The 13,162-nt window shown below is 39.1% G+C and overlaps 2 protein-coding genes across 2 annotated transcripts; one reads left to right on the forward strand and one right to left on the reverse strand.

The window, feature by feature from the left end:
* Positions 1-348: 348 nt before the first annotated feature.
* On the forward strand, positions 349-8,142 carry LOC134863237 (long-chain fatty acid transport protein 2-like). The gene is given in 11 exon segments (XM_063881637.1): positions 349-1,001; positions 1,520-1,729; positions 1,855-2,013; positions 2,196-2,320; positions 2,536-2,730; positions 4,610-4,700; positions 4,793-4,991; positions 5,487-5,584; positions 5,772-5,902; positions 5,985-6,086; positions 6,088-8,142. Coding segments are annotated over 11 exon segments (1,866 nt in total). The 5' UTR covers positions 349-520; the 3' UTR covers positions 6,163-8,142.
* On the reverse strand, positions 6,050-11,090 carry hdc (histidine decarboxylase). Its single transcript, XM_063881636.1, has 12 exons — positions 11,002-11,090; positions 10,679-10,851; positions 10,479-10,592; positions 9,900-10,022; positions 9,662-9,799; positions 9,236-9,379; positions 8,682-8,748; positions 8,423-8,585; positions 7,995-8,085; positions 7,813-7,911; positions 7,546-7,647; positions 6,050-7,278 (listed from the first exon to the last, which is right to left on the reverse strand). Exons 1-12 carry the CDS (start codon positions 11,027-11,029, stop codon positions 6,520-6,522), a joined length of 2,001 nt encoding a protein of 666 aa, XP_063737706.1. The 5' UTR covers positions 11,030-11,090; the 3' UTR covers positions 6,050-6,519.
* Positions 11,091-13,162: the final 2,072 nt, after the last annotated feature.

Raw genomic sequence — 13,162 nt, forward strand, 5'->3', positions numbered from 1 at the left:
CTTTAAAAACAACGATATATCAAGGTGCTTCACAATACTGAGGGAGAAAAGAAACAAACTAAAATGAAATAAAAAGTTATCTAAGGAAAATATTTAATAAAATACATATAAAGAAATCAAACTAGGGAGCTGAGTTTTAAAAAGATAAAAGAAAAAGGTTAAGAGCATAAAAGTTTAAATATAAAATAAAGGACAGTCAGTGAAATGCGATGAGGAACAGGTTCATGGACCATTATTGGCAACAATCATTTGAAAACCAATCCTCTGTGGGGAATCACAGCAGAATGATTATACAATAAACAAATGTGAGAACTGAGAAGGAAGACTAACAGCACAAACAAATGATTCTACAGAAATGTGATACATTTCGATATCGGCGGAAGGAGAAGCCTACTCCCCCATAGTTAACATTGGTCAAAGTTCAGTGCGTCGACTCGAGGTCTGCATTCAACTTTTTGTTGTCTGCTTTTGACTTGACTTGAAACTGTTAATATTCCCAGACTGATTGTTCTGACTAACAATGATAACATATTTGTTATATACCGCTCTGGCAGGTTTGGCGCTTTTGTTGTTTTTGCCTCGCCTGATAAATCGTTATTTTTTTCAAGATTTGAGTTACGCCATTTCTTCAATTAAAATTGCTCTAAGCCTTAACAAAATCAAGAAGCAGAAACCCTTTTACAGTATGTTGGACTGTTTTCTGGACAAAGTGGCGAAGCATCCGAAAAAGAAGTTCATTATTTTCGAGGAGAGCTCGTACACGTACAGCCAAGCCGACAAAGAGAGCAACAAAGTGGCCAGAGCCCTGTCCACCTATGCCGGCCTGAAGGAGGGGGACACGGTGGCCCTCTTCCTGGGCAACGAGCCCCACTTTGTGTGGCTGTGGCTCGCTCTGACCAAGTTGGGGTGCATACCTTCTTTACTGAACTGCAACATCAGATCCAAGTCTCTGCTGCACTGCTTCTCCTGCTGTGAAGCCAAGGTTCTGGTGGCGGGTGCTGGTAAGCTGATTTCGGTTTTACTGCAATTATTTGTGTTTTTCACACCTCCCACTCTTAATAATAGTTGTCACATAAACCTGCTTTTGAACTTGTTAACATACAGGAGACTACAAATAGTTACTTTTTAAACAATATTATATATATTTAACAATATTATAATTATTATAATTATTATAATAATATATATATTGTGGGTTTTTAATGCTTATACACATATTGAATTTATTTAAAAAGTAATTCATAATATGAATACAACTTTTAAGAAACATTTACAGTTACAAAATTCTAATTCGCCCTTCTTTCTGGTGAACAAACTACTCTTATTTGCATCAAAAGTAGTTTGCATTTATGTACTGCAATATCTTGTTTGTCAATTCATCTATTGGACTGGGCTTTAGCTTTCTAGGGTTTATTCCCATGATTCTCCACATCTGTTATTATTGATTTACTATGTGTATTGAATCAGCATTGACCTCCATGAAGTTTTAACTCCCTCGCTCTCATTTTCTCTCTCTCAGACTTGCGTCAGGCTGTAGAGGAGGTGTTACCCACCTTGATCGAGCAGGGTGTCCATGTGTTTATCCTTAGCGAGAACTGTGAGCTGGAGGGTATTGAAAGCCTCACTGATAAAGTTCAGCAGGCCTCCGACCAGCCTCTGTCACCTCAGCTGAGGGCCAACGTTAACATTAAGAGTCCCGCACTCTATATCTACACCTCAGGAACCACAGGTAATCTGACCTCATTTGACCTTCACTTCTAATCTGTGATTGTATTTTTAGTTTGCAGACCTTGAGCTGCAGAGGTAGGACAATAAAAAATGGCTGCATCTGCTTCTAATGGCGTTTTCTCTCAGGACTTCCCAAGGCAGCTGTTATCAATCACGAGAGGCTATGGATGTCAACTTATCTTCAGTCCATTGCTTCCGTCCGCTCAGACGATGTCCTCTTCGTGTACCTGCCTCTTTACCACAGTTCTGGATTTCTTATGGGGCTTTGTGGAGCCATAGAACGAGGTAATTCATAAAACTAGAGAACATGATTTACAGGGTGCATGCTGATTGTTTACTCAAGGCTAAACCAGTTATATGGAGTCCAATAGTGTCCAATTATATTGATATTTCAAGGTCCTCAAGGTTAAACACTTTCTTAGCTCTAACTGTTTTATTTACTTACATCTGTGACTTTACATTTCCAGGTATCACGGTTGTTTTAAAACGTAAGTTCTCTGCCTCCAACTTCTGGAACGACTGTAGAAAGTACAACGTGACAGTTATTCAGTACATAGGAGAAGTTATGCGCTACCTCTGCAACACACCAAAGGTAAACCCCTGTCTAATATCACATATGATCATGTTGTTTTAACACAATACAACAATAACCCACATACATTCCTTAGCAGCCTTGATAGTTTTAATTGATATTTGCATGTACAGCTTACACCTGCAGCAGTGAGTCACAATGTATGTACTCAAACTCAAACAAAACGACACAATGTGATGTCTCTTATTCTGGTCTCCCCTCTGGTGCTCCTCTAGAGAGAAAATGATAGAGATCATAAGGTCCGACTGGCCCTGGGGAACGGGTTGAGGAGCGACACCTGGGAGGAATTCCTGCAGCGATTTGGGGACATTTGTATCTGTGAATGCTACGGAGCGACGGAAGGAAATGTTGGCTTTGTTAACTACTGTGGCAGAGTTGGAGCTGTGGGCAAAGAGCATTTTCTCCACAAAGTAAGAAGTTGCTAATGCTAATACGTTTTCAGTATGGATAATACTGAAAACTGGATAATCCATCCATCCATCCATTGTGGGTTAACATTGTACGCAACGGGATGAATGGCAGCTGCAACAGTATATTATATATATTATATACAGCCCCGAAAAAAATTAAGAGACCACTTCAACCTTTTTTTTAAGTTGTATTCTATTGCAGCCATTCCAGTGTCTGTTCAATTTCAACTCAGAGAAATGTTGTCAGTAGTTTATAGAAAACAATAAAAAAGACAAATCTATAAATAGTTAAATTGGAGAAATTGATAAAGTGGTCTTTTAATTTTTTTTCTGAGCTTTATATATATATATATATATATATATATATATATATACGTATATAGATATATATATATATATATATACACTTAACAAAAAATATACATGCAACAGTTGTTTTTGCTCCCATTTTTCAAGATCTAAGACTTTTTCTATTTCCCTCAAATATTTCTCACAAATCTGTCTAAATCTATGTTAGTGAGCACTTCTCCTTTTCCAAGTGTGTCATATCAAGATGCTGATAAGACAGCATGATCATTGCACAGGTGTGCCTTAGGCTAGGTCACAATTACAGGCCACTCAAAATGATCAGTTTTATCACATAGCACAATGCCAAAGATTTCGCAAGTTTTGAGGGAGTGTGCAATTGGCAAATGTCATAATGTCCACCAGAGCTGTTACCTGTGAATTGAATGTTAATTTCTCTACCATAAGTCGTCTCCAAAGGCGTTTCTGAGAATTTGGCAGCATATCCAACTGGCCTCAACCGCAGACCAGTTGTTACCACACCAGCCCAGGACCTCCGTATCAGGCATCTTCACCTGCAAAATCGTTTAAGACCAGCAAGCCGGATAGCTGATGCAACAATCGGTTAAAAAACACTTTTTTTTCACTGTTCAGGGAAGATGGCAGACAGTGTGTACAGTATGGCATCATGTGGGTGAGCAGTTCGCTGATGTCAACGTTGTGAATCGAGTGGCCTATCGTGGCGGTGGGGTTATGCTATGGGCAGGCGTATGTTATGGATAACGAACACAGGTGCATTTTGTTGATGGTATTTTGAATGTACAGAGATACCCGGACGAGATCCTGAGGCCCATTGTTGCGCCATTCATCCACCACCATCACCTCATGTTGCAGAATGATAATACACAGGACCCCTGTTGCAAGGATCTGTTCACAATTCCTGGAAGCTGAAAACATCCCTGTTCTTGCATGGCCCTCATACTCAATGGACATGTGTTAGGGATGCTCTCGATCGGCATATAAGACAACGTGATCCAGTTCCTGCCAATATCCAGTAACTTTGCACAGCCATTGAAGTGGAGTGGACCAACATTTCACCGGCCACAATCAACAACCTGATCGAACTCCATGCGTCGGGGATGTGTTGTACTGCTTGAGGCCAATGGTGGTCACACCAGATACTGACTGTTTTTCTGACCCCACGCCCCATCCGTTCCTACAGTAATAAATGTCTCTTTTCAAGATAAACCTGCACATTTTAGAGTGGCCTTTTATTATGTCCAGCCTAAGGCACACCTGTGCAATAATCATGCTGTCTAATCAGCATCTTGAAGTACCACACCGGTGAGGTGGATGGATTATCTCGGCAAAGGAGAAGTGCTCATTAAGACAGATTTAGACAAATTTGTGAACAATATTTGAGAGAAATAGGCCTTTTGTGTTCACAGAAAAAGTCTTACATCTTTGATTTCAGCACATGAAAAATGGAAGCAAAAACAAAAGTGTATAGAGAGAGAAGATGCAGATCTATACAGATTTTGTGTGTGACTAACTACTTTATTCTTTCTCTTGTTTTATTCTCCAACTGACGTAGTTGGGATTTAAGTACGCCCTCATAAAGTATGACACGGAGAAAGAGGAGCCTGTCAAAGACTCCAGGGGATTTTGTATTGAAGTCCCCAAAGGTCAGAAACCCCCCCCCCTCCAAAAGAAATACATTAGTCTTGACATTAAGCTCTTACTAATAAACATCCTGTGCTTCTTGCTTTCACCGCAGGAGAGACCGGTTTGTTTGTGGGGAAGATCGAAGCAAGAGCTCCTTTCGCTGGCTATGCCAAGAACCATCAGCAGACCGAGAAGAAGAAGCTACGTGACGTGTTTGTGAAGGGAGACCTCTACTTTAACAGTGGCGACCTTCTAAAGATAGACAAGGAGGGATTTGTCTTCTTTCAAGACCGAATTGGAGACACTTTCAGGTGAGTGGTTTGAATGAAGTTCATGAGCCGAGCGAATAATGGAGACCACATCTAGGAGCAGCTTTAGATAACAAATAGATTTGTTGACATTTGTAGAACATGTTAATCAGAAATCCCTGCCATGTTCATGTTCTCATTCTATATTTGACTTTTGTGGTCAATTAGTTGGAAAATAACTATTATAAAATAACCTATACTGTACATACTACCACTGCAAACTGAATTCTACGATGTAGGACACAACATTGCATCTGACCTATAATCAGAAATTCTTTATTCAGAAATACTTTATTTATCCCAAATTGTGATTTTTTTTCAAAAATTAAAGGCCTTTAATTTAGCTAATATCATATCAGTTTAAGGATCATCATTTAATTATTATTTCATAATTCTGTGTTTGTTTGTTAATTGTGACAAACTGTTCCCAGTGCTAAATGAAAGCAAAGCAGCTATGTTATGCATTTACTGTCTTTGTTTTATTGACCCTGAATAAAGGTGGAAAGGAGAAAATGTAGCAACCACAGAGGTGGCCGATCATTTGCTCATGTTGGACTTTGTCGAGGAGGCTAATGTCTATGGTGTTAAGGTGCCAGGTAATAATAACTTTAAACTATTTATGGTGCTGAAAATCTGTAATTCATAAAAATGAAAGATTAGTTAAAGCCTCACATCTGATCATTTAATGTGTCTGATTGTGTTTTCATAAGACCATTTGGATTTATATAAAATGTCGTATGTCTAATAATTACACTACTGTTTACTTTTACCTTCACTCTAAAGGACACGAGGGACGAATTGGAATGGCAGCACTGAAGCTCAAAGAAAACATGGACCTTGACACCAAAGCTGCCTATCAACACGTCAAAAACTACCTCCCCAGCTACGCAAGACCACGCTTCATTCGCTTGCAGGTAAGGAAAGTCTTGCTGAATACATTTATAACGCATAACAATTCAGGATTTTTTTCTAAAAATGTCTCGTTTTTTATGGCAGGATACACTGGTAGTAACTGGGACGTTTAAGCAAATGAAGTTGAAGCTGGCAGAGGAGGGCTTTGACCCGGCTGCCATCAGGGACCCTCTGCTCTACCTGGAAGGACAACAACAACAACTATGTACCCATGACTCAGCAGATATTCAACTCCATCACAGACGGAAAAATCAGGCTCTGAATGAGTTCAGTGTTTATTGTTGGAATGTGAACCTCAAAATAGTACAATTGATTTTGAGGTTTGAAGTGAAACTGGATGTCAAATAATGATAGATGACATTCACAATGAACATTTAGGTACAGTACATTTCATGAGCTAATGTAGGGAATATTGCGAAATATTTTAGTTTGAAAATTTAAAACATGATTGAACTGGGCAAAGCAATCTCAAATCATTGACCTGTGATCTTAGATTTGCCAGGAACTGAAAGAGCTGGCACAGCACCCGCATGGCTTAAACAATAGTAAATTGCTCAATCATCTACAGCTGAATTACTGTCTGTATCTAAACTACTGTACTTAACTGCTTTTAGGATCATTATAGGAGCTTAGGTGCTGTGGTGGTTTCCAGTGGATTGGTAGAGGAAGCAGTGTTGGCAACAGGAGAAGAAGACATACAGTTCATTCTTCTGCAGGTGGAGGATAAGTGTTTTTGAGTTGCCTGTGAAACCTTCACAGGGCAGCAGAGCTGATGAGGCCCACACTGCACCCACTGGTTGCAGAAACTGGGCACACTGTAGAACTTTGTCAGCTTTTTCAGGACCTTTTTACCCAGGAGATTTGATGGCACTTCTGTAATCTTAAACATAGGACCAGATCCTGTTGATGGTGTGCTAGAGAGGGCGGCTGCAGCATCTTTGAGACAAGGCCTTTTATCAAAGTCGTAGCCGGACGGCGATCCGATGTAATTGTAAGGCAGAGGCTCGCTGCTGCAGCTGAGAGAGCGCATTGGTCTCCTAGATCTGTTCCAGGCCTTGTCAATCCACAGCTCCACTTGAGCCTTGTCAAGCCTGGAGACAGCATCCTCTCTCCCCTCAGAGTCGAGGTCTTCCTCTATCACCTCATCTTTCCCTGATTTTAGTTGGTCTGCATTATTCAGAGCCTGAGTCTCAGCCAGGAGAGTGGAAGCTGTTTTGGAGATGACGCTCCAGTCCTTAAGGATGTCCTCTGCGGTGGTGAACTGTGAGGTCACTGTGAATCTGATGATACGCTTGGTGTTAATGTCTGCAGGGATGAGGTACATGGTGCCTGACCGCGTCAGTCTCCTCAGCAGCTCTTGGGTCAAAGTATTTCCAACCTAGAATAAAAAATATATAAATGTTGCAGGGCCAAAAAACCCAAAACCTCTCAACTAAACTGAAACATTTAGAGGGAGACATTTCAAGGTTACCAGTTACCAATCATCTCCTATATTGCTCTGACCTTAACTAGCGGGCGTTGTAAAAAATGTTTTCCTTATAAAGGAACTCACCTTTATATGATATTTTACTTTCAACAATGATTAGCTAAGACATGTTGCTTCACAAAGTTTGCTGCGTAGACAGTTCAAATCTGTGCAACCTACTTTTAGGCAGAAAACAACCAGGCCAAGGTGCCTCTCAGCGGGAACTTCGAAATTTGGGTCACTCCTAATGTGAGACTCCAAAAGCTTGGCCATCTCAATCCCCTAAAGCAAAACAAAAATATACATATAAATCTTTTAATTCAAAGACAAATAAAAGCTGTAGGATGTCCTAGTATTTCATGCATAAATAAATGTGCCTTATCTGATAACATTGAATGTTTATTTCTTTCTTAAATACTTTGCATTAAATAACTGAGAGCCACTTACATGTCTGATATGAGCCTGGAGGTTTTTCAGTCCAAAGGAGCGCATAACAAACCAAAGTTTCAGAGAACGGAAACGGCGGCTAAGGGGAATTTGCCAATTCTGAACAGAAAAATTATGTTTCCTTTATATAAAATGATTCACCGTGATAATTAAAAATGTAATTAGGTCATACTGTATGTTACCATGAAGTCTGTGGCTGCCTGTGAGTTTTCATGTCTGAGGTAAACAGGATCAACAGTGAACGTCTGTTGGAGCTTATATTTATCCTTTACCCTGGAAAAACAAGTTCAAACAATATTAACAAATAAACGAGCATCCTTCTAGTATTAATTGTTTTTCACCTACTATCATATATACTATTTGAATTAATTGTACTATTAGGGTTATAGGGACAATGTAATCAAGTTAAAATACAGAGCATGAAACTGATGTCAGGTTTATAGTTACTGCTAATGTACAACTCTTGACCTTAGTTTGGCTTTTGCACTACAATGCAAGTATTAAAAGCTCTAATGACAGCTTTAATGTCATGAAAACACATTCAAATCAAACAAAAAACATGCTTTTTATCCATTATTTCTGAAGACCTATCTTTAGTGCTCTTACTCACCAGAAAGCTGTGCAGTCAAAGTGGACCATCATCCACTTGGAAGGGTTGAACACAAAGGAGTCAGCGAGTTCAATGCCCTCAAGAGACCAGCGTAGCTCAGGACAGAAGTATGCTGAGCCAGCGTACGCAGCATCAACATGGAGCCAGAGTCCCTCTTCTGCACCTGTAGAAGAGATTTAAATACAAGTGTTGTCGACGCAAATCTCCAAAAAAAAACAAAAAACTCAGTGTATTATTGGGAGTGAATTTGAAGACATACAGACTGGTCCAAGTTCAGACAGATTGTCAAAGGCACACACTCCTGTAGTTCCCAACGTTGCACACAGCTAAACACAGGAGAAACAAAACCACCGATAAGATAAAACGTGTCATTGTCAGTATTTGTTTTGTATCTTAACTATTTTAAACACAAACCTATGGTTTTTTCAGTTTTTATCAAACCAAATTTTTAATCATTATGTTTTAATAATACCACTTAATATTTTATATTTCCAGTACTTTTATCTAAACATAATGTAATACTAGAATGCCTTTTATCAGAATTCTAGCTAAGTAAAAATATAAGTGTTGTAAGCAAAATATATTTAAACGATAAAATTATATGTAATACAATAAAATGTCCAATGACTGATACATTAGAGCTAGTTGAAACAACCTTATATTCAATCGTGCCCTTACGATAGTTGCCAGTATTCCTAAAGACTGTAGAAACTGTCATGGGGGCAGAACATACTTTAATAAACACTGGAATATTTTGGAAAAAACTCCACCTAAACACCCCCATGATTTCCACCAATCCTTCAGTCTACGTACCATGAAAGGGACCAGTCCCATCCTCCTGTCTTCCTGTATGGCTTGTTTCAGAGTGTCTCCTCTCAGAGACAACTGCTCATCAGTGGGAAGAAACCTGATCTTCACCAAAGAGATCAACCCTGCCTTCTCAACCGAGGAATGAGCCTATAAAGGTAGTAAACATTTAAGGTCACTTTGCACCATAGCAGACAGATTTCTCTCCAATTAAGAAATGTTGCATGTGATTAAAAGAAACTCTTGAACTAAAGGAAATCGGGGATTAAGGTTACACACTGCATTCCATATTTCACATTATCTGTCAGGTACCACAGTGTTTACAATTCAAAGGCAATTAAATATAGGTTTCAGAGAGATCCAGTGGAAACGTTCAGCGACAGTAGCAGTTGAGGTGAAAAATCGCAATATCAGACCCTGTGTGAGACTGACCTGATCTGAAGCGTAGGCCACAAGTCTTGAATTAAGCACAGAGTCGTCCACGTCCCGCTCGAGCTCAGGGCGCAGCTGCAACATTTTGTCTTTCCTGGCTGCCAGCAGGGCGACCAGTGTGCTCTCACTGACTGTGCTCTGACAGGAGGATTAGGCAGAAGAGAGAAATAAAAAGTTTCTAGAGAGAAAACTTTCAAGTTTGTGGTTTAAAAAAAATCTGATCAGGGTAGTCTCAAACCTGCAGTATGCCTCCACCTCTGCTGTCAGGATGGTAATGCAGGAAGAAGGAGGGAAGTCCCAGTGCTTTACACAACCAGTCCATCACATTCATTTCCAACTCAGTACATGCTGGGCTGGAGGCCTGTTTAAAACCAGCAACAAACGCTATCATTTATTTTTATGTATTCAATCAGAGGCTATTTGGCAAAAATCTTGTATGCGTAGGTCGTTTCATATCTATATGTAGAGACACATATCACGATATAGCATGTTTTCAGGTAATTAAAATGGTTTATTTAATAGAATCACGTGGAAAGCCTATTATTTAAACTAGTGATTTCCTAAGAACTTTAGTCTGAAATGAAACGGTTTCAAGCTAAGTTATAAATAATGCATGCAAATGCAGATGGATCACATTAAGACAATAGTATCCTTTAACTACACTGGGATTTAAGTATGTACTTGTGATTACCATTTAAGAAAACCTCATTATGTTTATATATTTGATAACATCGCAATACGATTCCATTGAAAGACTTGAATGTAATTATGTTTTCTTAGTTGTTTCGAGATTGTGTAGAAGTTGTAGTTGCCTTACCCAGGTGAATCCAACACAGTTAATGGCATCGGCCAGCATGTCCCCAAGCATAGAGGGCCATGAGGTCAGACTGGGGTAGTAGGCGTGCATATGAGGGCTCTGCCAGTGAACCACCTGAGGGAGAAAAGGAGTCAGAACTTGCTTCAGAGCCATAGTTTCTGATTACTGATACGAAAATGTTTGACAGGATAGGAACTTACTCCCGGCATGATAACTTTCTCGATATCCTTGAAGATGTTCTCCCAGTCCTCCGGCTCTGCAGGCGCAGTATCAGGGAGAAGCTCCCTCATGTAGCCCGGCTTCACATCTGGAATCACCCTCCTCTCTCTGATGGAGCCCAGGTACTGTGTGATGTAGTCCACCAGCTCCTTACCTGATCAGTAACAGACACTTTCACAGCTGCAATGATATTCCTATTGAAATTCATCTTTATTTTGCCTATTGTTTGCTAATCCTTATTTTCAGTGAGATATAACAGCACAGACAAAATAACTCTATACAGTAAAATGAAAGCTATCATTACCTCTGCGATTGTATTCCTCAGGCTGCATTATTATTTTCAGATGAGAGCTTTTTGGTTATATTTGTTGTGTGAAACAGCTTTCTGCAATGATGCTTTGTGTATCTAGTGGCAGAGATCACAGAACTATATATGTCCTGTTGTGAAGAGCACGCCCCGAATTGGTGACGCATTTGAACCACCAAACAAATGCCCTTCACATCTCTCCACATTTGCACCAAATATTTACCCTCCGCTGGTGGAAATTATTTCCTTGTTCAGATCATTGTGAGATGATACGGTATGTAGAGTAATAGGACAATATTATCAACGGTGTAATTGACTCAATCCTTCGGTACCTCTAACAAATATCCTTTATTGAGTTTATTGTGCAATGTTAAAGTAAATACCAATCAATTATGAACTCCTATTGTCCCATATAATGTAACCCTGAACATCAAATAATGTGTAAAATACTGTATTTCATATATATTGGCAAAATAGTTATTGAATTTAAGGAAATATAATGTACAGTTTTAATATATAATATTATATAACAATAATGACATGAGTTGCTTTATTTTTTGTTGATTTTTATCCCTTTATTTATTCAATTGTGAAAAGGTGCACTGATGCATCATTGCGCATGAAGTGGATCAATTGTACCCTCTCTTAACTGATACAATTGAGATTTTCTGCCGTTTCCTCCTCTCATCTCGCCTTACCACATTACAAAAGATGACTAATAGAGGAAAGCGATATATATCTATTGTTTGATGACTTTTCCCAAACAAATAAAGGTCTATCATAGGGGGAAATTACAAAGAAAATAATCTACCAATGACTAAAAGGGGATGATGTGGGCAAACCTTATCGTTGCCTTATAAACTCTGACAAAAGCCAGATCCACACCTGGTCTGTTCACACACTGTGCTGTTTGCTGTGCTTTGTGCCCCACATGGACTTGCTCGCATCTAGTTCTTTGGAGAAGCCAATGAGTGGTGCATATCTAACCACAATTTCAAACACACTAAGCACACATCAGTGTTTTTCAGAGAGAGTTTGATGACTGATGATGAGAGGCAATCAACTCATTCCATTGATTCAATGAAACTAATAAAGCACCAGGATGTTTATTTAGGCCATTTCGAACCTTTTATCCCCTTCATTAATATCAACTTAGACTTTTAATAACTAAAAACATTATATCTATCCATCACGATTGCATTTTAACACTAATAAATCACCCATTCAAATATGGGGGGATGTGCATGCTTTAACATTTATTTTATAAGTTCTGTGAAAAGTTTCCAGTTCAGTTAAACCCACGAATCTGAGCTATAACTGCCACATAGACTTTTGATCCCACCAAAGAAGGAAGTAGCCCAGTAGCGTGCGTGCCTGTGTGTGTGTGCGTGCGTGCGTGTGTGCGTGCGTGCGTGCGTGCGTGCCTGTGTGCGTGGTACAATACATAATACATAACAATAAGTAATATGGGATATAGAGCAGAGCACACTGTGACTATTGTGCTCCTCGTGGGCCTTTACATCTGGGAGTATGAGCCTGATGAAAGCAGGTTTAACATTGATTGTGCAATTAACATTACATCAAAGTCAAAGTGCCTCCTAATGGATCATATTGTGTTGCTTTTATTCAAATAAGATACAAATATCAACATGACCCTGGACTTTATATTTCAAACCAAAAGTCGAAAACAGTTCATCGAAAGAGGATTGGGCCACTTAGTTTGACATGAGTAGAATTGGAAAGACACACCGACTAATGATGAGATGTAAAAAAGGAACAAAGCAAGGGTTTAAAGCTATTGCTACTTGGTTATCATACACATATAGTGTACTTTTAACTACGCTTTAGAAAATGTGTTATTATTGAAAAAAGGTCTGGTTTTATTGCATTTGTATTTTTAATATTAAATTTGTCATTGAAATGTTGATCAGGTTGTAATGTACGGAGCCTCTCTGGTGACATCGGTGAGAATTTTTTAATTTGTGGCCACGGATTTTTCGTGGCCACAAATTTAAAAAAATCTCACCGATGTCACCAGAGGGGCTCCGTAGTAATGGGCAGCTTTATAGTGGGAATTGTATAATATGTAGATGCATTTCAATACCACCTCATTAATAAGCAAATGTGATACAAAACACACACACACACATATATATAT

Source organism: Eleginops maclovinus, chromosome 4 (assembly GCF_036324505.1).
Source record: "Eleginops maclovinus isolate JMC-PN-2008 ecotype Puerto Natales chromosome 4, JC_Emac_rtc_rv5, whole genome shotgun sequence".
Taxonomy (NCBI): Eukaryota; Metazoa; Chordata; class Actinopteri; order Perciformes; family Eleginopidae; genus Eleginops; species Eleginops maclovinus.

Coding starts and splice junctions, on each gene's coding strand:
- hdc (XM_063881636.1), bottom strand. CDS start 11,029: ATGCAGCCTGAGGAATACAATCGCAGAG. Junction 9,380..9,661: donor TGGCCTACGCTTCAGATCAG/GTCAGTCTCACA, acceptor CTACCTTTATAG/GCTCATTCCTCGGTTGAGAA. Junction 7,912..7,994: donor AGGCAGCCACAGACTTCATG/GTAACATACAGT, acceptor TTTTCTGTTCAG/AATTGGCAAATTCCCCTTAG.